General features: G+C 40.5%; 1 protein-coding gene across 1 annotated transcript in view; it reads right to left on the bottom strand.

Annotated features, from left to right (window-relative positions):
* LOC104489129 (transducin-like enhancer protein 4) overlaps nt 1–25,107 on the bottom strand; it is a gene marked incomplete at both ends in the record, with an annotated part of 38,126 nt that extends 13,019 nt beyond the window's left edge. Inside the window, 2 exons of the mRNA XM_010131247.1 lie at nt 23,659–23,703; nt 25,044–25,107. Coding sequence (XP_010129549.1) covers nt 23,659–23,703; nt 25,044–25,107 — 109 coding nt within the window. The remainder of the gene's footprint in view (nt 1–23,658; nt 23,704–25,043) is intronic.
* Between the last annotated feature and the right edge of the window lie 724 nt (nt 25,108–25,831).

Genomic DNA, 25,831 nt, shown 5'->3' with positions numbered 1-25,831 from the left:
TGGAGGGTTGGGGGTGGGAAGGGGGAACAAAAAAAAAAAAAGGAGCACACAGCACATTTGAATTTCATCTGACCACTTGAAATTCTGATTGCATCTGATGAATCTTTCTTAGGACAATATATTCCCAGCCTGTGAATCACATGGTTAATCAGGGCTCTAATCTGCTATCCATCAGCCTATGCCAGCACTGTAACTTCCAATCAAATTTACAGGTTATGTGGGTCACGCATCCTTGCACAACTACATTCACAGATATCCCATTTAAACCGGCACAGATTCTGAAACGCTGTTGTTAGGGTTACTGACTGTTATAATACTACTCAAAGCTTTATGAAAGCTCCCGATAAACAGCTGCTAAATTACTGCCTGTGGATACAGCGAGATGCTCTGAAACAGCATTAACAGTCCAATAAAAGGGCAATTGTTCATGCCAAAATATAAAAAGGATAGCTTTTGCTGCCATAGTTTGTCAAATATGTTAACAAACATCAACATTTCTATTACTCCTTTCCCTAAACACAGAAGATGTTTTGTTTTGCATAAAAACACACTAGCATGGGGCTGGAAAAGATGAGGGAGAGGCAGGCAGGGAAGGCTCAGGCTGGAATCATCTCTTTTCTTATCTAACGCAAGCTTGTTTGCGTCCATTGGGAGACACCTACAGAAGACACTCTTCTAACAGTCTGAGCTCTTTTCATAGCCACTTATGTGGCCTCTTTCTTAAAAAGAGAACGAAAGATAAAATATTCATTAACTACAGTGTTAATAACTTTTTTGTTATGCTTACAAAGAGACAATAACTGTGCAAGAACCTGATCCAAGTGAAGGAATGAAGACTCCCCATCAGTTAACAGCCCCTCAGCATTACTGCAGCGATACAACAGAAGAGCAACAGCTCAGGTCCGTGATTCAGCCAACAAAATCTTTATGACCAAAGCCAATGGTTAAACAGTTCTTAATTGCCTAAATAAGTCTAAAAACCTGATCCTTCAGTGCCTATAAAGCATTCTAAAAAATGTCCAAATATAAGCATGTGGGCAAGGCTGCACCTCAGGACCCACAAGGTCACCCAGCGGGCTCAGCACATGTGGTTCTCGGGGTACCTCCACGGCCCCACAGCTACCAGCTCCATGCAGAGGGGAGCACATGATGGACCATCAGACTCCTCAATCCCTTTGACAGTGGCAACGCACGGGTTTAATTCCATCTACCACACACAGCCAATATAAGGACGTAAGTACACGGCAAAACATGGAAATGTGTTTAAGTGCCTTGGTAAGTATTTTAGCATATGTCCGAATTCTTAGGGCAGATGGGAGTTAAAAGAGAAGCAAGAATCGTATGAACTCCAGATACAAAAACACTCAGAAATGTTCTATTACGTAGGGAGTTCAGAATCAATTTGTTGCTTAAAAATCTCCATTTGCATTCCTTTTTAGTGGAGGGAAAAGAAAGAGAATTGGGATTTTATTTATAGTATATAAACTTCAGGAAAATATTTCCACTGTATTTCACAAAGTTCCATAGTTATTACAATTATAAAAAATTGCTAGTAAAGAATTACCACTGGAGGCTGTAGGTCTGCCAGTGGAATGGAAACAAAACTACTATATATGTATTGTTGAAATAAAACAGAATAATAAAACACTATTGGGAAACCCATTTCAGAAGCCAGTAGGAAAAAGAATATATGCAATTACACTTTCAGAAAAATAATCTGAAACAACTGTTATTTCAGGTTTAATTTGTTTTACACAATGCAGCCTTTGCCAAAAAGATCAATCTAGTTTATTAAGTGCTTACCAAGAACACAGGCACACACCCATAATATCTAAACAAGCATTTCACAAATTAGTGAGACAAATTCTCATGATTCTGAATAAAAGAAGCAAAAAAAGCTATCACAGAAAATTAACTCTTCATTCAGAAAGAAGAATGTGTTTGGTTTTAATCAAAGACTTTTGTCTGGAATTGCTTACTCCAGTTCTACAGAACTGGAGGAAACACGACAAAGCCTGAATATAAAATTTACCTTCATCCCTAAAGGAATGGTGTTTGGAAGCCACACAGAGTCCAGTCTTGCAGTCAAAGACAATGGAGGGAAAAATTCTCTGCTGAGAATACTACTGAACAGAAAACCTCTTCTTCACTAAGCCAACTGCTCAAGTTTAGGAGATTTAATTTGAGCAACACGTGTGCAAGTTAGCACAAGCGGGACAACCAGACTCTGCTGAACAATCATAGTATGTTCACCACCTCATTCTTCTATAAACCTTCGTTACAAACATCCCAGCTAAATTCATACTGTAAACTTGATCCTTACCCTTTGTAAATTAATTCGGGTGCTTATTTTGCACGAAATACTGCAGACAGTAATATGAGCAATATATCGGAGTGGCAGAATTTTTGAAATCTGTTTTCTAATGTACACCCTGATCCGTGGGCTGCTGAACTGAACGGTTAAGACATGGCTTTTATTTAATGTCTCACAAACCACGTGGATCTCAACTGAACAAGAAAGGATACATATTGAATCATTCATGATTAAGACAATAAAATCAAGTCAAGTAAGGTGACACATAAATATGCTTCAAGCCTGTCACTTCAGAAAGCTGATGTTTTTTGAAATATCAACTGCCACCAGCAAGTGGGGGAATAGAAATCCATAGCCTGGAGATCCCCACAGTCCTTCAGTTGTTCAGGCTGCCATCACGTAGCAAGGTGCATCCTGCCCTGCCCTGTCACAAGCACCCACACAGCATCCAGAAAAAGCACTGTAAGTGACACTTGGAATGGCAGAGACTGGCTTTTAAGACAATAAAATCAAGTCAAGTAAGGTGACACATAAATATGCTTCAAGCCTGTCACTTCAGAAAGCTGATGTTTTTTGAAATATCAACTGCCACCAGCAAGTGGGGGAATAGAAATCCATAGCCTGGAGATCCCCACAGTCCTTCAGTTGTTCAGGCTGCCATCACGTAGCAAGGTGCATCCTGCCCTGCCCTGTCACAAGCACCCACACAGCATCCAGAAAAAGCACTGTAAGTGACACTTGGAATGGCAGAGACTGGCTTCAATTTCCCTTCCTTGAAGGCAGCAGGCAACAACTGCCGAAAAAGCAGACAGAAACGAGCCAGGAGACACTGCCACAGGAGGTGTCTACCACTAGAGCTCTGAAGTCCTCTGTAATGTACTGTCCCCCTTCACTTACACGCAATCCTCAGCATTTCACAGCAGTACCTAGTTTTGTGAAATACGGCCTTGTAACATAGGGATGAGAGTTTTTCCACCACTCTCCACAACTGAAGGAATCTGACTTCACAGTTTAAAACAAACAAACAAACTTTTTTAAGCTTAAAAACCTATGGTATCACACACTACAGCAGCTTCATCTCCAAGGTCAGTCTTTTGCATCTGTCTCCTAGCTGTAATTAGGTCAGAATTTCCCATTTTAATCTTTCCCATAACAGCTGAAACACAGCAGCAATGCACAATCACCAGTGTCTTACTACTCAATTTGTCCCCTCACACATCCCTCCAAAGAGTCTGACCACAGCCCTTCTGCCTCTGATGGAAATGGCACATGCAGGTCGGAGCCTGTCCATGAAACTAATATGCATACAGCGATTTTAGTGGGCAGTTTTAATTTAACTGGATGCAGAAAGGCCCCCTATTTATTAACATCACAAGTTCATACTCTGGCTCCCAGGAAAAGCAGTCAGAAAGAAATACTGCAGATCAGTAGTTTCAATGTGTACATCATGAAAAACTAAAAAGAACGGCGAGAGATAGACAAAACCTGTTCTCAGCAGGATTATCTTTAACTTGAGGTGTTCTTAACTGCCCTGGAAAAATACTACGAAGGCAGCATTTCAGGAAAAAAGCTGAAAACCTCTCACAGGTGAATCTAAAAGAAACTATGCGGTTAAAATTTACACATATAGTGCTTAAGAAAGGGAGTTCTGATGCTCTTTTTAAATTTTATCACAAAATAAGCACTAAAATCGTTTTCCCTCTACAAAATAGAGCTGTCAGTGTAAACTCCTGATCCCCACCAGCACTTACCTTTCACTTGCAAAAACACACAAAGGAAAACTGAGAAATAGCTATGGGCAGCCATGACCCCACATCCATTCTCTGTGTTATGGCTAAAGTGCTCGCTCTGCAGAAGTTTGCTCCAAATGTTAGAAACTGAGAGGCTACCATGGTAGAGGAGCGTGAAGATGTGCTAGACTTAGTTACATCTACCAAGCTGTACTGTTCAGTCCCAAAGCTTGCAGAAAACACTGCAACCAATGGTAACATGCAATAGTCTGACAAAAAAGAAGAAAATTTAGTTTGTCTAGCCAGTGCTCTGTTGCTCAACATTTTAATGAACTACATAAAGCTGATCAATGAACTTATGAAAGTGGCAACCAGAAGTCCCTCATGAAAACAGGAAAAGCAACATGACTGCTTAAGTCAATTTATTTTCTTCCAGATTCATCTGGAGGCCAAGAATCAGCCCTTCTGCATCAGGAAGGAGATGATTACTTCTCCTCCATCTCTGTTTCCTTTGCTTACCCACCTCAGCGCTGCAGGTCATGAAAGCCCGTCTGCCTCATTGATAATCACACTTGATTGTTTCCAATAAAGATCAATACTAGGATCAGCACACTGAGTTAGAACAACTCTTACAGCGTTGAAAACCTTTGTTATGCTTTGTCTTCAATCCCTTATCTCTTCTGCCTACCCAGCAATTTCACACCACATGGTGTATAGCTATCAATTAGGTTAAGAATCCAGCAGAAAACCCTGGTATTTATTTAAAGGAAAAGTAGTCTACATAAAGGAAGCAGTATTTTAAGTCCTCTTCCACTGCAGCTTCCTGCTGCAGCATGAACATGAGCACTATTCAGATACTATTTCCATAGATTAAGGGACCAGATTTTTGTATTTGACGTAACAGACAAAAACCCTGCCCCTTCTAAGCCAGTACAGAAAAGCGCGATTTTAACAACACCCCGAAAGAGATGAAAAAATAGCGCAAGGGATTCTACAGCAACACCATGATCAAGCTTCAATTCTGGATCCTTGGAATGAATTGCCAAACTCAAATAAGGCAAGTTACTACTTAAAATTGTAAATTAAGTGTGAAGTAGGATACTTGTTAATTCTTTCTGAAGATAAATAAATGTTTATCACTCCTTGGTGGAATTTATCAAGTCCTAGTTTCTGGATAAAGTCATCACCTGAGAATCAGATTACATTTAAGACACTTTTCTCCCTTTTGCACCTAGAAAGCCTTTTTTTTTTTAAAAAAAAAATAACACTCAACAAGTGAAATGAAAGTCATCTAAAACACTAAGGGTGTGTAAGTAGGGCATATTTCCTTCTGCTCTGAATTTAAATGCAAATTTCTGCTTCAGGTGCTGACTCATTATTTCCTCACGCTTTCAGATGGTAATGCCACATCCCTGCTGCAGCACCAGCTGTGAACTTCCACACTGCAGCACCCTTGTGGGTGAGCAAGCTAGGATGAGTCGTCACCAGCCTTGTCACTTGGGGCTTACACACTGCATATGATGACATGGTCAGTATCTAGATTTTTCCTCTCTGGAGCAAGCTGCCCTGAGAGTAAGCAGGACAGTACTGAGGGACTGGTGAACTGAGCACATTCATTCAACAAGGAAAGACTGGGGAGGTCCAGCATTTCATGCATCTCTGCCACCACTGAGATGAAACCAATACACGTTCATGTGTTTTAAGTTAAACACTTGCCATGACAGCTAGCTCAACGGGAAGGAATCCCTGATGCAGCAGAACGTTACTTTCCTGAGAGCAACAACAAAGTCTGCAGCTCTGACTTCTACTGAAGAGAAAATATTGATATAAATTATCATTGCTCATAATTTCAATCACTGTGGAGCATAACTACTTCTGCTGAAAATAACTGTATTCATATTTCAACATTTCTGCATTTCTGGAGTTTTTTGCTATTTTTTTCCCCCCTAAGTGAAAGAGGATGAGGAAAGAACAGGTAAATTTATGCTTCAACACATGAATACCTAACAAGTGGTAGTTTCACTAGTGAAGTACATCTAAAACATTCAGGCAGTTTACAATTCTCATTTCAGCCTTCCTAAGAAGACACATTTGCAACGGAAATGCTAAGATATCTGTAAGACAAGCATACTTGCTATGTTGAGGAAATTCACTTGTCCAAGACAGCTGGATACACCAAGCACATCTTGATGTTCAATTTGTGTGAATGGCACTGCCTCAGTAAAAATCCTGCTGGGACAGACTCCGAGTAAAGCAACACTAAATGGCATTTACCTTTAAATTACATCAGTATTATTCAAGTTTTCAAATGCTCTTAATCCAAGAGGGATTTCAACATAAAAAAAAAAACCAACTTTTTAAAGAAGCACAAAGTTTAAGAAAATGCCACAAAAAGCAGAACAGGAGGTATGGAGCAAAGGAGAACTCTCTGGTTGGGAAATGTAGATTTCATGAAACCTTTTCCAGTGCTGTAACTCCCTGTGAGATCACACTTTGTGTAGAGAGCTACTATGAACTGCATTAATTCCAGACAAATGCTCAAGATGTACCATATGTTAAGTGTGCTCTTTATCATATCACACCTACAGACTTTAATAAAAACATCGAGAACTGGAAAGTAGGTCAAAAGTAAGCAAATGAAAGGGGTAAATAATAAACTCTGTACACTGATTAACCATGTTATAATAATATCAACCCATTTCTCCTTAAACGTGTTCTTATTGGAAAAGGCATCAGTCAAACAGGATTTCTTCATCAAGCTGGTCCAGTTTTGCACCCACGACCCTCTATAAAGATGTCTGGGCTGGAAGTACAGGTTACACCCCCATCAATTATGCAGCATCTGCTCTCCAGATAGAAAGAAGGCTTTCCTTTTTGTTTCACATGCACTTTAAATTCACATAAAAACGGGCACTGAAGAGGCTCTCCCCTAATCCAGCTACTCCTGCTCACCCCACCCTTTTGCTGCCAGTATTTGTACGGGTATGTGACGAACTAAGCAAAGAACTTAGCCAAATTAAAACCCAGCCCCTCCCAAATAACCTTTTGTTTTCTTTTTTTTTTTTTAAGTACAAACCCCATTCCAGGCCAAATTTACCTTGGGGTTAACCCAAATGAGGTATCACCCCTCTCATTACCAATGTCACCTTCATGCCCATTTGAAATGCACAGAAAAAGGCAGTCTCAGACATACAAAATCTCCAAGCTGAGACTTTTGGTGAACACTCCTTTGAGTCAGAGAACAGGAGCTATCCACCACATCCTAAACTTGTTACCTCTTGGTAACCCAATGATTGGGTTTGGTTTTGACTAGTCTACAAGCCACTTGTTAGACCATTTCGTAAACATAATCCCCAATATCCAATTGCACAGTGAATTTAAAACAATAAATAAATAAAAACTAGTGTACAGTAGTTGCGGATGTACTAGCTCAGTAGTGGTCTGACGAAGAAATTAAACGCTGTGGTCAAAACTGTGAAAAACCACACTCATAAAACAATGTATGTTTTTTCAGTTATAGCAGACAGAATGACAGACAGCAAAACCACATTTCCATGCCTGATTTTTTTTTAAATGTATCTCTGGCTTTTTGCCATGGAGTAATTCTATGGTTTACCAAAATGCAGTCTCTGGGTTTGCTAATCTCATATTTAGTTTGCTAGGTCTGTAATCTGCCACCCTTTTAATCAAAAAGGTTTCAGGGAACCACTTATATGAAAAATACCCATTCAAATCCTAACATTTTTATCCACAAAAATACACAAAGGTCATATCTATTTTGGTTTAGGAGAAACTGTTTTGCACAAACTAATGTAATTACTCCTTTTTGTAACAGCCGCTTCCCGTGACAATTAGAGACTTAGTTGTGCTATTCTGTTTGCATTAGAAATTTGCCAGAACACTAGAAATGAAACCTTAAGATCACTAACTACCTCCTGAATGACCTGCAAACCTCTTCATGTATAACCACTACCTGTTTTTCACAAAGACAAACAGGGGGAAGGAAGAAGGGAAATAGGTTTGATGACTCGTAGATAGCTCAGACTGTTTGTGGAGCTTCAGTGAAGATGAGGGTAAGCTGGAAAACATTAACCTTTAATATAAAGGGAAAGCTGTTGAAAATGGCTTATTTATTAAATAAGTCAGTTTTCACTACTGTAACATACCAGCTGCATAGGTGAAAACAAAAGTAAGAGAAGTGAGAAAAAGTTTATTTTTCATCAGTCACCCAACAAGGGATATAAACAGTGAGTTTACCATTACAAGTACAACTTCAGCGCACGAACACAAAACTGAAGCTGCCTTAAACTAGCTGTAGAGCTGTTCAAGAGCTGGAGAAATACTCAGCACTGTAAAACGCTGCCAACTCCTCAGTTAGCAGGACCCGAGCGAGTCTGTTCAACAGCAGTTGTAAAGCACACCCGTGACTACTTGTCAGTCTTGAACAAGACTGACACATGAACCAAAAAGCACTTGAACCACACGGATGAAAAAGCACTTTATCTTAACTTGGTACCTGTAAACAAAATAGATGCTATTTTCTGCCAGTGCAGCCCAAAGCAATACAAAATTACTCTACATACCAACAGAACCTCATTTGGTATAGTTGCAAACTAGGCTGTCTCCTGCTCTGCAGACTAAGCTAGACTGTACACTGAGAGATACTGCAGTCCTGCTAAATTCATGGCCATTCAGCCTCCAAAACTGGCACTGTTCTGAGGAGGAGTAGCCAAAAAAATGTAGCAGTAAAGTGATGCTTGGATAGAGAAAGCAAACTACTTCACCATCTAAATCCCACTGTTTCACCAAAGCAGAAGAGCACCACGGTGTTTCAGTAGAGAGGATCAGACACCAGAACTTCCTCCTGTATTATGCTGAAGACAGCCCTCAGACTAGGACTTCTTTTCCAAAGTCCAAATTACATTTATTCTCAAATTTACAGCTTCTCACACGTGAGGGTATTTATACGCTGAGGAGCGAAGACTCAAGCAAGGCTACGATTCTCCCTGTTGAATACCAAGCTGGTTTGCACAACCTTTTGACAACTCACGTTGTCATTATCTCCTTCAACCTCTGCAACAAGTAAATCAAGAAAGAGCCTTATACAAATTCATTGTTTAATGGGCAGGTGGAAATTCAAATGAAGGTAAAAAGAGGCTGGGACACTACCTAGTTGAGATCTACACCAAGAGCCTACCTCAGACTAATACTGCAAAGAACCAGGAGGCACAGACTTAACAAACCCTGTATTTTCCCTGTATTTCAATAAACCCTGTGTTTTCCCTAACTTTGCCATATAATTTCTTGTACCAGAAAATCAAGCTCCCACTGTGCGGCAACCACTGCACGTATAGCAACAAGCCCCACCTCTGGCATTTGCCAAGGTCTGAGCATGCAAGAAGGCGGCAGGGACACACTATCACAAGGTAAGAAAGTTTGTTTTGGTTTTCCCCAAAAAATCCCACCAGGGTAAAAAAGTAGTATTATCCCATTTTCCAGAGGGAGAATAGAGGCTGAGAGGACAGATTACCAAACTCTTTAATACAAATCAAAGCACTGACTGCATTACCACTGAAAGGTTCATCGCTGAAGCATGCTAATTGCGTCTGGGATAGGAAAGACAGCAGAATTCCCACGGCAAAAACAAGGACAAAACTGTCTCGGGAAAAAGCCCTCTGCCCCTAGTGTCTTACAATCTAGAGAAATAAACACAGCCGCTTCTAAATGACTCCATGTAATAATATCTCACTTCCCATTTGTTAACACATTGCTCTCCAAAAACTCCTCTGTGGTAAGAGTTATGCTTCAGGAAATAGTATTACTTCCACTTCCCACCAACCAAAGCAACGAAAGCCAGAGGTGAAGTGTCCAGAAGGTATGTAATGGGATTTTCAAAAATGCTCAAGCAGACTCAACATGTAATTTAGGCAGAAAGTCAGCAACAGAAAAATGCTGAAGAAGATTTTCGAGAATTCCTAAGCACAGGGGGATACCTTTGTATCTTAAAAGAAAAAAAAAGGCACATCAAATACAAGGGCTAGCGCACCACAAGAACTTAGGCATGAAAATACTAAACTGCAGCCTTCACTCTGTTGCCTCCGCACTCCGAACAATGCAGTGCTGACATTGCCAAAAGCGTCACCATAAGAGTCTCCATCTCCAGCACTGAGGCTTCCCATTAACCCTGCTGAGTCCCCTTTCCAGATGTACTCAGAACAGTCTTCAGCTTGACAAGACCAAGCTCTTCGGCATCCAGCTTACAATTAAGCCCTGCCCACACCCTCCCCCTGCACCTTCCCCCAACTCAATGCTTCTCCACCCATGTCCCCCAGGGAGCTGAGAACCACTGCCAGAATTATTTCCACATAAAACATACCACCAGCACAATTTAAAAAAAAAAAAAAAAAGAGTGGAAAACAGGTAAGACTTCTATGTAACTGCTCAGTTTAATTAGAGCATTATACATGACTTCAATTCTTTCTTCCCACCTCCTAGAAGAACACCTTGTCTACTAGGCTACTGTGAACCCTGGGAAGAAAATTCTCCCAATTCTTCCACTGGAGAAGGTAAGTCCCTTTCCTATTTCCTGCTCAAAATCACTGTACCTGAAAAACCACTATGGACTAAATCATGTAATGGGTTTGGGGCAAGGACTGGAACCCAGCACACCACCTTCCAGCTGGCCAGACTCTTTCCAGGGCAACAGCACAGCACGCGTCTCTCCTCTTTCAGCTCTACTGAACCATTAAGTATCTCATGCAATACAGCTTTCTGCTGGATATTCTGGTCATTCTCTTGGAAGAGAAGAAACGTGGGTCTCAGAGCAGACAGAAAAGCAGCTGAACTAAGATGGAAAAAGTGTTGCCTCTACAGCATTTTTGTTCATTTTTTTGTTTAGGAAAAATCCATAGTATGCTTACACTTTAAGTGCCACACTTCAAAATGCAATTTTGAGACTGCCAAGCCACAGCAGCATGTCCTGGCAGCACCAACTTTAATGCCTCAGCCTTCAAGCAGTAAGAGACTTAAGACACACCCATGATCTCAACATTTCACTATGAGCTACCCTCCAACCGTGCTGGATTTCTTTGCCTCATGCTGGATGATGTATCTCACTCTGCACACCACAAGCACCACTGTACTCTTGTTAGCTGGCCCTGCAGCCTGGTTCTACAAAAGCATCTGCAGCATCGCTCCTGTCTTGCTGAAGACAGGAGTCAAAACAGCTTGATCGAGGTCTCACAGGAAGCCTCTGACAGCACAGTCCAGAAACATTCGTGTGCCAAGCCCCAGACCCTGGCGGCTGCATCTCATCTACCTGGGAGCTTTCTGCTTCGCTTCACATTAATACAGAGAGGTATTCCCTGTGCCTACAGATTTTCAGCCTCTCCAGGTTGTCACGGGCTTAAACAAACCTCAGGACCCTTAATAGAGTGCATACACACATAGCGGCATTTTTCTCTGAAAATGTGTAAACTAAGATTATCCCAGGAGTCTTCTCACCCGCAAAAAAAGATTTGTTAAAAATCAATGCTTTAGAAGAAATACACACCTGAATTCCAGGCAGGAAACAGAGCTAAGTAAATAACAAAATATCATCATTTTGTACCTTCACAATGCCTCTATGTCCCTTTGGCTGGAGGCATATCTGAGAAAAAAAAAAAGCTGCATACCAAAGAAACTGGCGGTTTGTATCTGCAAAGGAAAATGCTAAGTCTTTCTAGAGAGGTAGGTTTTTAAAGAGGTAACAGCAAAGCTGCTAATTCGAAAAGCATCTTGTACGCATGGCTGCAAGGCTGCAAACACATCTTCAAGCTGAAATCTATGACCTGAGGAAAAAAAAAAACCAGCCACCCCACATGTATGCTCATGGGGGCTCTCTTCTTGTAGAGTGTTGGGGTGCTGCTGCTCTTTACATCTCTACCTACATCATCAAACCTAAGAACAACTGTCAATCTCAGTCAAATAAGGTTTAAGAAAAAATGCCAGAAACAAACCATTCCCCAGAAATTTCCAGGATGCCACAGGCACAGAATTGTAAGATTTTTTCTTATGCTGTCAACAAGTGAAACACGATGCACGTTTTTCTGTCACCAGTCTGTAGAGATAAACCAGGAATGTTGTGAGGGGGAAAAGAATGGTCTTGTAGAGATACACAGAAAATGTCCTTCTCTTCATCTTGCCCATGTTAGAAACATTATTACCTTTGTTTTCCTTAACAAGTCATCCCTAGAAGGGCATGGATGCAAAGAGATGTAAAGGAATCAGGACATCACTCTTAAATAAATTAAACTGAGAGCTTTACACAATTTACTTTTCAAGAGTAAGACCTCCATGCTTACATATGGACAAAACCATAAAAAGTAACTGTCATAAAAAGTTCTTTGAAGTTTGGAGAAGTCAGTGTCTCTTCCACCAAAAAAGTTTTCAAGTAACAGATATTAAACTGAGAGCTTTACACAATTTACTTTTCAAGAGTAAGACCTCCATGCTTACATATGGACAAAACCATAAAAAGTAACTGTCATAAAAAGTTCTTTGAAGTTTGGAGAAGTCAGTGTCTCTTCCACCAAAAAAGTTTTCAAGTTAACAGATAAGCAAGAAACTGTCATCAGTGCTTGGATTCTGCTGTTGTTGCCGTTTTGTTCAGCATAAGACTGAGAAAGAAAACATACAGTCTTTCCTCAGAAATTAAGAAGTACTGATAAAAATTGTAAATAAGCAATGTGCTCAGAATTCAACAGCCTTCTGCTACTAGGACAGAAAGCCTACTGGTTAAATTGATTATAAGAATACACAATCCATCCTTTGTTAACACAGTGACATGAACATACGCGGTGTATTTTATGCACAAAGTCTTTCAAAGCTTCTTGTGATACTAAAACACTATGGACTGATATTTTAAGAAGAGGGACCTACTTTGTCTCTAGCCACATGCTTTATAAAATTACAGAAAGCAGACAGTAGTGGTGTTGTAGCTGACTTTCTCTTACACATCAGCACAGTGCCATCTTTCAAAGGGGGCACTGTGAAAGTGGATGGTTGTCATACGGAGTGAATGGTACTGCAAGGAAATAGGAGACGTGAGAAGAAAACCAATTAATGAGTTTACTCCAATCGTTCCTTGTTTTCCGCCTCCTGCCTTGAACTAAAAATCCAGCAGAAGCATTATGGCCAGCTTTGGCCTTTTTCTCTTTGCTTTCCTTCTCCAAATGTTACCACAAGAGCAGCCCCCGCCCTATATCCAACTTTTATATCCAAACACAATTAACAGAGTAGCAGGAGAAGGACAACTCAAGTGTCTTTATTGTTATCTCCTGGTAATCTTCTGGAGCGTAAGAACAAAGGAAATCCCACAGCAGTTAAGGCACTGCTGGACCTCGTTACAAAACACACAGAGGTTTGGAAGGACTCCTTTTCCCTCCACAGCAAATACATATTCATTCAATATTCTGTGATCCTCTAGAGCTTCTCATCTAATAATGGACACGAACAAATTAAATCTTAGATCACTCCCCACCATTTCAGAGAGGGAGACAGAACTATCACAGAGACTTTCATAAAGTCCTACAGAGTACAAGCTCACAGTCAAGAGAAACCACAGCTGGTAATTTGTTACATGCTTTAAGTTAAAAGTGGCCTCTTCCCCCAGATCTGAGACTGCCAAGCCCCTGGGTAGGCACACACAGGCACCCAGAGCAGGAAACAGAACAGATACTGACTCTTTTCTGCAAACCCACAGTGCTTCACGAAGGATGAGTACCCAATTCACAACCCTTCACCCTGCAGCTGCCATAAAAATCCAGCAGAGCCCCATATCCCTCTCAGAGCCTAGCACAACATCACCTTGCTCAGCTGCTGGACTCAAATGCCCACAGAGAGTCCACACTGACACTGGCTACTTCTCACATCAAACCCAACGCAGGATCTCCCAGGCAGACAGGAAGCTGGTCAGAGACACTGATGGAGCTTGTGACAGAATCCTGGTCCTGCACAGCCCTCACTGAAGCAGCTTTCATGAAAACATGTGGACTAACACTGCCAGGTCCAAGTGTGCCCCCTTCCCCAAGCCTTAGCTGTGCTGCACTATTGTGTTTCCTTGCATTCATCTACAGTAAAGCATAACAGTAAAGCAACTCTGTTTTTAAAACAAACTCCAGATGTGTTTCAGCTATGAGGCATGCTGAAAACTCCTTACTCATCCCCGTGAAAGGTTAGAAATGGGAAAAAGTGGCTGTCCAAGATGAAAACTTTCCCCAGCAATTGCTCCACTTCCCTTGTCATTTTCAAAGGTAAAATTTGCATCAAATGCTAACTAGGAGTAATTGGTTGACCACCAAAGAGAAGTTACTAAGATAGACAGATCAGCTGGATATCCAAACATTTTCACCCGGAAGCTCTCAGTTAGCTACCTGCGTTATGAGCAAAAACAAAGTTATAGCTCTCCTCCCAAGAAGCAAAGAGATACGAGAAATAAACCCATGGCTGATCAAAATGCCTTCTTCTCCCTCAACCCCCAACTAAAAACTCATTTCAATTTGCCTTATGATTAATCTTAAATAATGCTGACACATTAATGCGGCAAATTACGGCTTCAGCCATTGAGCAACTGTCAACAAGCATATCCTGCAACCCAGACTTCCCGAACGCTGAGGTCTGTGCACCATCACGCAAGCCTGTTCCCAGCTGCTGCAAGGGAAGACCTGAGGACCATATCACTGTGCCAGCTGAGCGGGTTTCAGGCGACCTGCCTCATACCACACTGAGCCTGTTGTAATCCCAAGGACATCCCATAATGAGTTTTGAGGAAGATCTCTGCCTTAAGGACACAACAGACCCAGGCTAGACTGCTTTGCTGTTGTTCTTGGGTATAAAATTGTCAGTGTTAAATTTCAATAGCCTTTGCTGTCACTGACTACAAGGACCACAACGTTTTATTAAGTATTTCCAGAGAGCATGTGTGGGCCCTACTGTGCTTTTATTTGATGATTTTGGCTTCAAAGTCGAAAAGACTTTCTGAAGTACTGTTCTGCCATAGTAAATCTGCATCACTGGCTACGTCTGTAATTGAAATCCAGATGATGTCTTAGCAGCAGCCTCACCACGCCCTCTATATAGTGCAAATCCATCACTGGCTAGGATGGGTCCCAGGGCAATCATTTCCCTCTGGGGTAAGCCGGGACAGGAGCAGAGGGCGTTTCCTGAGTTCGCAAATCCTCCAAACGAAGACTCTTAAGAGAAGCCACACAAGTAAGCAGACGGAATAAATACACGATAAGTTTGTTGTATCACAGAGGAGAAAAGCATTTTTAAAAATTAAATGCTCTCAATGATCATACACGATGTGTGCACAGTTCAACAGAACACATGCCAAACAAAATCTAGTGGAAGACCTATTGCTATGCAGATTCCTTACACCATGAAGGAGACAGATTTTGACTTGTGCTCAACTGTGAGATGTTCTGCTAAGGTTATTAAGCAAGCACAAGAAAAAAGGAAAGCACGCATTCTCACTGCCGATGTTACATCCCAAACATAACAGTGAAAGGCTTTTCTCCTTTAAAAAAGTTGAATCTCATCCAGCAAATTTCAGAAACTTCTGGCAGTGTAAGATCCTGCAAAGAATCATTTAAGTAGACTACAAAGGAGACCAAGTTAGAAGACCTCCACTCAAAACTATGTCCTGCGTTTCCTATCCTTCTAACACAGAAAGGCGAATTACCACCGCATATCTGTGTCGTCTTATGGTATATAATCCAACAAAACTTAACAAGCAGTTCCAGAACAAATATGTATATATTTTTAATGTGATATTATTGTTTCTTAGGAGAGTGCACCTCACCCATTTTCCAAGAACAGGAAATTGTGACAAAAGCTGCCAGATGTATCTCGTACCTGCCTCCCTTGACTTTTTGAGATGTTTTACTCCTTACTTGCAAAAAACAATTACGGAAGAATACTGGAGTCAAAACTAAGAATAAAAATTATAAAGGAAACTAAATAAATAAAAATTATAAGGGAATAAAAATAAAAAAATATAAGGGAACTAAAAAGAGCCCAAATTTATTATTTTTATCTGAAGATTAATTTTAAACCAATCTCAAGATTTTCTGGGGACTGGCATGATTTATTATTTGGAGTTGGCAATACAGCATACCATACAAACACATAACCATAAAAAGATGAATTCAAGTTTACTGAGTGACTGTAAGTTTCACTTGCCTGACATTTGCAAATTTAAATGTTCTAGCCATAACACCCAGTGTTCAATACCAGAGCATTACATACCTGTCCCTGCGCCCATCCACACCAGCAAGACAGCGCTGTTTGGAGTCCTGTTAGCTATTTGTGACATATTTCAGTTATACTTTTAAAAAATTATTTAAAAAAAGTTATGGACACCTGCTTTTGACATGGTGTCAAAATGCTTCCCAATTCACTGAACTAAAGAGTCTGTGCCACTACTAGGATATACAATATCAAGGGAAAAAATTTACAGAAGTACTTCAAGAACTTGAACCAAGACAATGTAAAAATATTCACATAAACAGGGAGTATTCTTAAAACCACTTCAGAATTCTGTAGTTTATAATAAAGATTAATTTTTAACTCAAACATTCAACTTTTTTTCACAGAATAGCATTTCTTGAGTATAGATAGGTTCAGCTTCAAGCATATTGTCATCTGTTAGTTAATGCAAGCATCGGTTTATACACCTTGTGTCTCACACTACCATCCTTGTTCTGCTCCTGCTGCGCCTTGTGGCTAAATAGGTTTTCTGCAAGTCAGTGGCAGCAGATGTGCTCAATCTGTAGGCAGCAAAAGAAGTTACTTCTGTGACAATTATAATTGCAGTGTTCACAACCTGGCCCACCTCTGTGATAAACACAGTTCTCAGTTACATCCACAAGGAGAACATCGTATTTATCATTAAAAAAAAACAAACAAAAAACCCACCTAGGACCAAACTGGTAACTCTGAATTGTCCATCTTTGGCAGAGGAGGACCCAAAGGGCAGGAACAACAGCAACAAAAGCCCACCTCAAATTATCATTAAAAAAAAACAAACAAAAAACCCCCTAGGACCAAACTGGTAACTCTGAATTGTCAATCTTTGACAGTCTTGGTGTTAAGAGTCATAAAATCTGCTTCCCAGCTTTAAAGCAGAGTCCATAGCATTCACTGTGATTGATCTGGGCGAGCATCCTCTTCACCAAAACCAGAACCCCTGCCTCAAAGAGCTTACAACCTCAATTATTTCACATGCCTGAATCCTGATGCTGTCGAACCAAGCAGCTAAACATTTTCAAGCCAAACATCTTCCGGCAATTTACAATCACCCCTGCAGTCTTAACTCTACTTTCCCAATGTCCATTTTGTGCACTGAAAGACATCCTCTAGGAAAACTGGTAATGTGAACAGTGAGTGTGTAACTAAAACCTACACTACAATGCACATACACAATGGGGCAGGATCAAGCTTACCCAACCACTGTAAAGCTTGGGCTTCCCAGCATCCCAATACCTCAGTTTGAAACCTACCTGCTAATTAATGTTTTTTTCTGCGCTGAACGACCTCAGCACCTCCTTTTTGCCCCCAAAAGGAAGGCACATGTCACTGCACAAAAAAGTCATTATGTACAAGATGGTGATGCAGCTTCTCTCTCCCGGCAGGTATTACGTTCTGACTGTTCTGCAGAAGCCTTACACTGGAGTTGTATTTCCAGCCGTGCTGGCTCACACAGAGAGCCACTGTGGTGCCAGTGGAGGGATGCCTCCTCCTCTGTCTCCCCTCTCCTCCACCACTGCCCAAAAGGGCCTGAGAGTTCTCGCCTGAGCAGTGTTCCTTACTGCAAACAGCAAAGGTGATGGAGTTTCTTGCATTTAAAAAAAAAATAGAAATTGCAAGAAGGTGTTAGTCGTCCCAAACCACAGGGTCAGTGCTGGCCCCCTCTGTAATTAGGAGCAGGCCCATAAACTAACAGGGACAGTGAGGCAGCATCATAGCAATTACCGTCTTTCAGAAACAGTGCTTTTACGTTTAAGCACCACAGAGCACAGCCTTTCGCCAGTAAAAACAGAGCATAGCTCTTAAGTTTGCTCAACATGTTTTGCGCTACTTCCTGTGTCTTAAGCATCTGTCTGAAATGCCAAAAAAAATGGGGAAAAACGACACTTTGTTATGAACAGCAAAAACAGGGTGAAATGAAGTTCTTGTCCTTGTGCATGTTATTTTGCAGTTGTGGGGGGTAAAGGTTGTTTCAACATTAAGTGGCGACAACGAACTTAACAGGACCTCTCCTCAGAAAGGCTGTCTAACACCTGTATCATGAGGAGAGAAAGCACAGAACCTTGTTTCAGAACTTAGCAGTTACTACCAAGTAGAAGGTTTCTGGTTTAACTGCAGCATAATAGATTTTCTAACTTTTCACAAGCTTCCAAGTTTTTCTGCTGGCTTCAGAGGCTAAATAACCTAAAACTGGGACAAACAAGCTTCAGTTGTCAAACTGATTTGACAGCCTATTTTTTACATTTTGCAACTTTGATGGAAAAGCCACTTGTTTTTCTCTTCCTCCGTAATAGCCCTGTGTGAGCTGCAGTCTTCAAAATTTCACTTCTAATCTCTCTCATTTTGAAGTTTTCCAGTTCAGTTCTGACTACCTACTACCTGTATATCTATTAAATCTTTCCTACTGTTTATAATGGAGAATAAATTCAGCCAGTGTAATTTTAGCTGCCCCTCCAGCTATTCTTCAGATGGAAGTCAGTGTAGACTCAACTACCAAATGTGCTACAAAAAAAACAAACATGCACACATGCACACACGTGGATTCACACCAAGCCCAGACCATTAAAAAAAAAACGTAAAAAAAAAAAAGAGTATTTTTCTGTTACACAGGTAGCGCATCTACAAACCACTTCTCTGTGAAACATGCGTTCTGTGGCCATGAAAATGGAACAGCCAAAACTTTGCCCTACATTAAACAAAACCATTCCCATCTTTACCCCTTTACCAAAATAAGGCTTAAGAAGCGAGCAGGCTCAAGGCTGGAATGTCATACAGCCCATATATTAACCCAGACAGCAATAAATCTCTCCTTACTCTCCATACTACTTTCTTAAATAGCTCACCGTAAAGCCCCAACCTAATTAAAAACAGCTTTCTCGGCAACAGTGGCCTTGATTTCACTTATTTACACATTAACTGCAGCCTCAGTTTGGCCAATCCAGTCTATTCCCCGTACCGCGCAGGACCTTTTATCTGCCCTGGACAGCATTTTCTCCAGCAGATGAAGTAGATGCCAATTGATTTGCTGTCGAGCATGGTAAATTAATAGCAACAAATTGCTGAGGGCCCCATCTCGCTGCTCCACCATGCTTCGGCAGTTTTGCTTTATTTGCTCCATGATGGGCAGCAGTCAGGCCTCTTCAAGTCAATTCTTTCTTAACAACCTGCAATACTTTTCAATGGTGAAAATAGAGCCGTTCCTTGTAAGTCAGAAATCAATATCCTATTGCCCTTAGAAAATGCTAAACAAGCAGTATTGGCAATCCACTTGGTACTAGAGGGTATCAGATATAATGCAAATCCATACTGCTTCCCTCCTCATAGTTATTACAGTTTGCTAAAAGGTTCCTAATGCCATTTATCATCATTTACCATCGACTACTGCAGCTATGATTATGATATCCTATCAGCCAGCAGAGCCCTTTCATTTCTACCCAATTAATATTTTAGCAGCACTCAAATGGTTGTTGCCCAGGTCTTGTAATAAAATTTACATGGATTGGACTGATTTTTTTTTTTTTACTGTGATCTTAAAAAGTAATTTCATTTATTTTTTAATACCTAGCTCCTTAAAAGACCTGAATTTTCTCATAAAAATGCTGAAATCCAACCATCCAGCATGTGAATTAGTTCAGATGGGGGTCTAACCAAAAAGAGCAATTCAGAATTTACATACTGCCACCTCCAAAACACCACCATTGAAGTAAAAAGTGAATGCTGTATCCTATTTAGGCTTTCCATCAGTCCCATTCACAAATATCTGTTGTCTGTAGCCAAACACAGACACTTACTTTAAGTGGTAATTACAATTCTGAATTAAAACCTTCAGCCAGCATGTTTGATTACAGTGATTTAAATAAACTGTTTACCATAACATTAAAACAGCCTAATTTCAGAAATTAAACCAAATGACCACCACCAAGTAGCAACAGTATATTAGAAACACAGAGTGGCATATCAACCATTCATAAGCTATCAGCTGAGCCTCTCAAATACTAAAAAAACCAACTTAATAAGAAATGGGCATCTTCAGACCACTCTAACATTCCTATTTATGCTAATATTGCAATTTAGAACTACAGGGAAATACCTATTCATACTGTGACCCAAAAATATCCAACTCAATGATTTTTCTTTTTTCCCAGAATGTGTCTATTTTAAAGCTATTGATCCTAATACAGACTAACAAAAATTAGTTTAGTATTTCAGGCTATAACACCACGTCACAACATACCCCACACTTGTCTTTAAAAAAACATACAAATGACTAATTCTACCAGTCTAATGCTATTTACTCAGTTACCAAAATTTAAATTAATTATGTTCTCAAACATAATTGTTAAAAATTGGCAACATTATGCAGGCTTAATTAAGATTAAATCCAATTTACTAAATGTACTTTAATTGGTACTAATTACATTAGCTTTCCTTTCAGAATGACAAATTCCCCATAGGTTTCACTTTAATAGTCTTCTATCAAAATCAACACAGGATGACTGATGATGAGCATCACACAAGGGGTGGGAAAAGAGATGCTCTTTCCCCCTCTCCTCCCCCCAGACACGCAGGCACACTCAACTACCGCTGCTCCCTGCGCGTTTATCCTTTTATCAATTTGCTAAGTCACAGAGTCATGACTCCATCACAGCCATCATCTTCTGTTCCAGTGAAAAATTTCTCTAAAAATAAATACTCTGTGGCTGGGAGCAGCCAAGAAGAACAGAAGCTTTAACAGAAAAATACACAAAGGTTTCAAATATCAGGGCCACCAATTACCAGGGTACTTCCAAGGACTCCAGGGAGTCCTGCTCTTGAACCCTCAGAGACGCAAATCTAATAAGTGAATAAGCCTAACCTGATCTTGAGAACTGGGCCCAATTACGCCGAAGGGCAACTTCACTGCATTATTGCCTGCTTTCCATTACAAGGGCATCCAGCGAGCAGATCTGGAAAAGAACCTGGGAGGAACCAAGGCTGTCTGCCCAGAAAAACAAATAAAGACAGATATGCCCCTGTACTAAAGTGAAAAAAAAGAAAGAAAATACAATAAGTAGGTGGTTTGCAGGGCTGTCTGTATTTCATAATGTGATAAACTGCCCTCAGGATTTTTTATATGATTGAATTTAGAAAGCGGGGAGGAGGGGGGAGGAGAAAAAAAAAAAAAGGGTGAATCGTTCAATTTCAGCCAAGTAAAACTCAAAGTTGGGAGAGGAAGAGAAGGAAATTTAAGGTGGAAGAATAAAAAAGCTTTGCACGCATCAAATAGAGCAATCAATGCTATCTAAGTCATACACCAAACCGGACTCTAATGCTGTGAGCGTAGAGCAAGACGGGAAATATTTTGCAGTTGCTAAAGCAAGAGGAGAAAGGAAAAAAAAAAATAATGTTGTGGCAACAGAAGGGGAGACCTGAGAGATATGAAATTGGTATCAGATTTAAGAATGACAGTGAATAAGTTTCTTAGCCACAGCTAATTTGAATCAACACCTGACAAAATATTTAAGTGTTTTGCATGGGAGTATGATACTTAAACTACTAATTTGAACAGACTGAAGAGTAATGGAAAAAGGTGTTTAATTAAAACCCAGTCATTTGTAATCCCCACACTTCGTTGTAACTAAGTGTTTAATTTCTCCAGAATATCACTGATGACTCCAGCGCCGTAACTGTACACCATTTTTTAAGCATTTAGAAATTAGAAGCTGAAAGGGCTTTTACTGTGGTGTTTTTTTCCTCGATTAAAACGATTTAATTACACATTACGCCTGCAAGCTGATTTCGTCCCACCGAATTCTGCGCAGTCAGTGTAAGTCTATATACAACTAATTGCTGTAAAAGCAGGGTAACTAGAAATAGAAACAAGTTTGACTGTAACACTTGTTTTCAAACACCTTTAAGAACTTGCTGCATAGTTCGCCTGTAAGGACCGCGGTTTTTGTGACTTGTTTCTATATCTACTACTTTATTGATGGGGGTTTTTTTTGGTTGGTTGGTTGGGTTACCAGCACCTGTGACCTGAATCAGGTCCAGACAGTCACCACGTAGGTACAATCCGATTAGCTGCAATCACAGCCTTTTCCTCAACCGTTTGTTAAACGCACTTGTTGAGTCTTCATGGTACCTTTGAGGAGCATAGCCGATTTCAACAGGTCTACATAATATGTATATGCAAAGCCTCATAAATTTGGAGCTGCAGATTGCAAAGTGCTTTGATGCAGGAAGTCCCACCGTCTTCATATTTGTATGCCATCTAGCACAAATGGCCCTCATCAGCCCTGTGGCACTGAGATGTTAATGGAATACAAACTATAATAAATAACATGAAAAAATATTTGACTTGTATGTCTGCTCTCAACGAGATAAAAAAATTCTGTTTCCATGACCCAGAGAAGTTCCAAATCCCTACCTTTGAACAAAAATGCATACGAACAATTTTCAGATGGTCTTCCTTCTCCCATCCAACCATTTCTGTATTTCTGCAGTTTACACTCCCCAGCAATGCCGGTGAATTGCTCAACCATTTGCTAAAATGAGTTGTCAGTATTAAATTCCACCATATAAAAATGTTCCCTCACTGGAAAAGAGGTCAGATGTTTAATTCATTCTCCTCTAGAGAAGGTTAAAAATACACATTACCGAATAAGAAACTTTGATTTACACCACCATGCTCCATCTGACTAATCTCCTGCTAATCTTGGCCTAAGTGCTAGACTTCAAGGCACAAAACCGACCATGCTAACATCCTCACAGAAAGCTCATTTACTCTTTCCTGTTTGAGCTGCTCAGGCACTTGTTTTGGACAAAAGTCCAAGCAAACAGCCCAAGGGAAACAGGAACATGGCTGTGCATCGACGGGTTTCACAGCTCCAGCTTCAATCAGGCCAGGTTAAGCAAAGAGACGGTCTTTTCCACACGCGAATACAAGTTATCTCAGCATCTAGTGTGCACCCGTGATGTAGCTATCATCCCGAAAAGTAAAGCCCAGAGGTTCAAGGTCAGACAGATCTGAAGGTACAACCCACACACCCACCCCTGCTCACATACACTCGCCTCATGCAGCACAGAACTGCTTGCATGTGCGGAGATGGCATATGGAAAGTCAACCGAACAACGCACAACTGGTCGTCAAGATGTTAACTACGCAGAGCCCCCAGGTACCACAGACAAGATGGAAGTTTCAGGGACGGGTTAAGTACCAAAAAAAAAAAAAATTCCAATGCGCTCAAGCATGCAATTAAAGCAAGTCACGCAGAATACACATCTGGTTTAAGACTGATGGGAGAAATCATACAGAGCACTCTTACATAAAACAAATTATCCACCTACCTGTTTATGCATCTCTATATTCAGCCCATAGGACATCTCGTAATACTAAGAAAGAAGAAAATTACTCTGTTAAACCTTGCAATTGTGAAAACTATGACCTAAAAACATTTATTGGCCTTGAAGCGCTCCTGGAATTCGAAAGAGTATTTTACAGCAATCTTTTATTTTTTCCTTTTTTGCTTTACCTACATTGCTTCATGCCCAATTTACAAGAACAGTCATAAAACAAGGGGAAAAACAGACAACAACAAGAAAAAAATCATAAAAAGTAATCAGAACCAGAGTCAAAGATTAGAAGCAGCAAAAAAGCCACTCAGAAAATGCTCAAAAGGTGCCAAAAAAAAAAAAACAAAAAACCTGAAGTGCTTGAAGCCAGACACACATAAATCAGCAATGTCTAACAGACCAGTTATTCAATATTTTAAATTAAAAACACAAAGAAGCTACAATTAAATTGCAGAGATGCAAAAAATGGAAGAGCATGGAAATTCAGAACCAAAGCAGACACACCAATCTAAGTATGTTCTGTCGTGGCCAAGTATTGCAGGCAGCTCATTTCAGTGTGTAACGCTGGTACCAAGCAACCTCCAAGACCTAGGCGTATCAGGCACAAAAGAGACAACTGCGAGCCTCAATATCTGCTTGTGTTCTTGGTTAAGGATTTTTCACGATTATTTAGGTTTTTTTGTAACTACAAGAGAATTATTTGCCACGTACACATGGAAAACAGCTAATTCTTCACAGGCGTACAGGAAAACAGTTAACAAGAGCTCCTCTGGGTTTCTCATGATCCATCATGACATTACATATTTAGAGATGTCTTCCCATGCACATTATTTAACCAGGCAGACCACAACCGTTGAGGAAATCCCTTTCACAGCTGAGATCCCTGCCATTCTTAATTTGGCAAAACAGTGAACAAGCTGTCCAGGTGCAACAGTTCTTCGAGGAAGTAGGCTTTGGGTTCCTAAGCATACATGTACCATTTTGGCACACTCTCACGGCAGAAAAAAAATATTCTCCCAAACCATTTTACAGAGATATGATCATTCAGGAGAAGTCAGCAAAAGCGAAAACACCATCCCCAGGTACACTACAGAAGTTGTACATGGCTTTAAAGGGCTGAGAAGTAAACAGCTAGCATTTGGAAGAAATATCCCCAACAGATTAAAAGGGTAAAAAGCAGGTTTTGTGCGGAAAATAACTGCTGCAAACAAGTTATAAACCTCTGAAACTAAGGATTTGTAAGGGAAGCACTGATGAAACCTCAACAACAGCAGCAGCACGACTATAATCTTGTTGTTTGCCTCCAGCAAAACAAATGTATTTCGGTCTCACTATACCAAGCTAATAGACATTTTGGATTTGTTATGCAGCTTGCTTACCATGACATAATGTCGCTGCATCTCTGTCTTCTCACTGGCCAGTTTTTCACATTCTAGCTTTAAACTGTTCGAGATACAGAAAAGAAAAATCATGGGTACTTCATCACAGAGATCTGACATTCTTCTGAGCACAGTTTATCTATCCCCCATTTCAAGCATTTCTCCAACACAAAAATAGAAATGTGCATTCCAGCTCTTGCTTGGGAGTTCAGGGTGGGGTTTCTACTTTTCCTCTTTGAAGAGATACTGTGAAACATCCTCATCTCTTAAGTGAACTACAGTACAGAGGAGAGGATTTTCCCCCCTCAAAAAAAACAAACCAAAAAAACCCAACACTGGTTCACAGAAGCAGCACGCAGGGTTTCCGACCCATAACACAAGCTTGGGAAGCCACCTACAAATCTGTAATTTAGGTTTCATATTGTTATTATTATTATCACTATTTAAAAGTTTCAGAAACACCTCTTGCTTTCACTCAACCTACAAGGGAATCGAACACATATCACCAGTTCAAGGAGAAAAAAGTTCCTGGTTTTCTTTTTTTTTTTCCCTTCACCGCTGACAGAACTGCAAGGAAAATACTGCCGGTAGTTTAATGAATACCGTGGTAAACGTGAACACGTCCGCTACGGTTTTCTACTCGCTTTCAGAAGCTCGCTAAGCGATCCTGCCAGAAGTCACTTGTCACTTTGAGGACACGCTGCTCTTCCACCTAAGGATAATGAAATAGCTCGCCGCCTCACTTCCAGGTTATCAACACTTGACATGTCAACGAAAGAGGCGAGGGG

This window comes from Buceros rhinoceros, unplaced genomic scaffold, assembly GCF_000710305.1.
Source record: "Buceros rhinoceros silvestris isolate BGI_N320 unplaced genomic scaffold, ASM71030v1 scaffold27772, whole genome shotgun sequence".
Taxonomy (NCBI): domain Eukaryota; kingdom Metazoa; phylum Chordata; class Aves; order Bucerotiformes; family Bucerotidae; genus Buceros; species Buceros rhinoceros.
The sequence above is the reverse complement of the archived record's forward strand: the minus strand, read 5'-3'. Positions and strand labels throughout refer to the sequence as shown.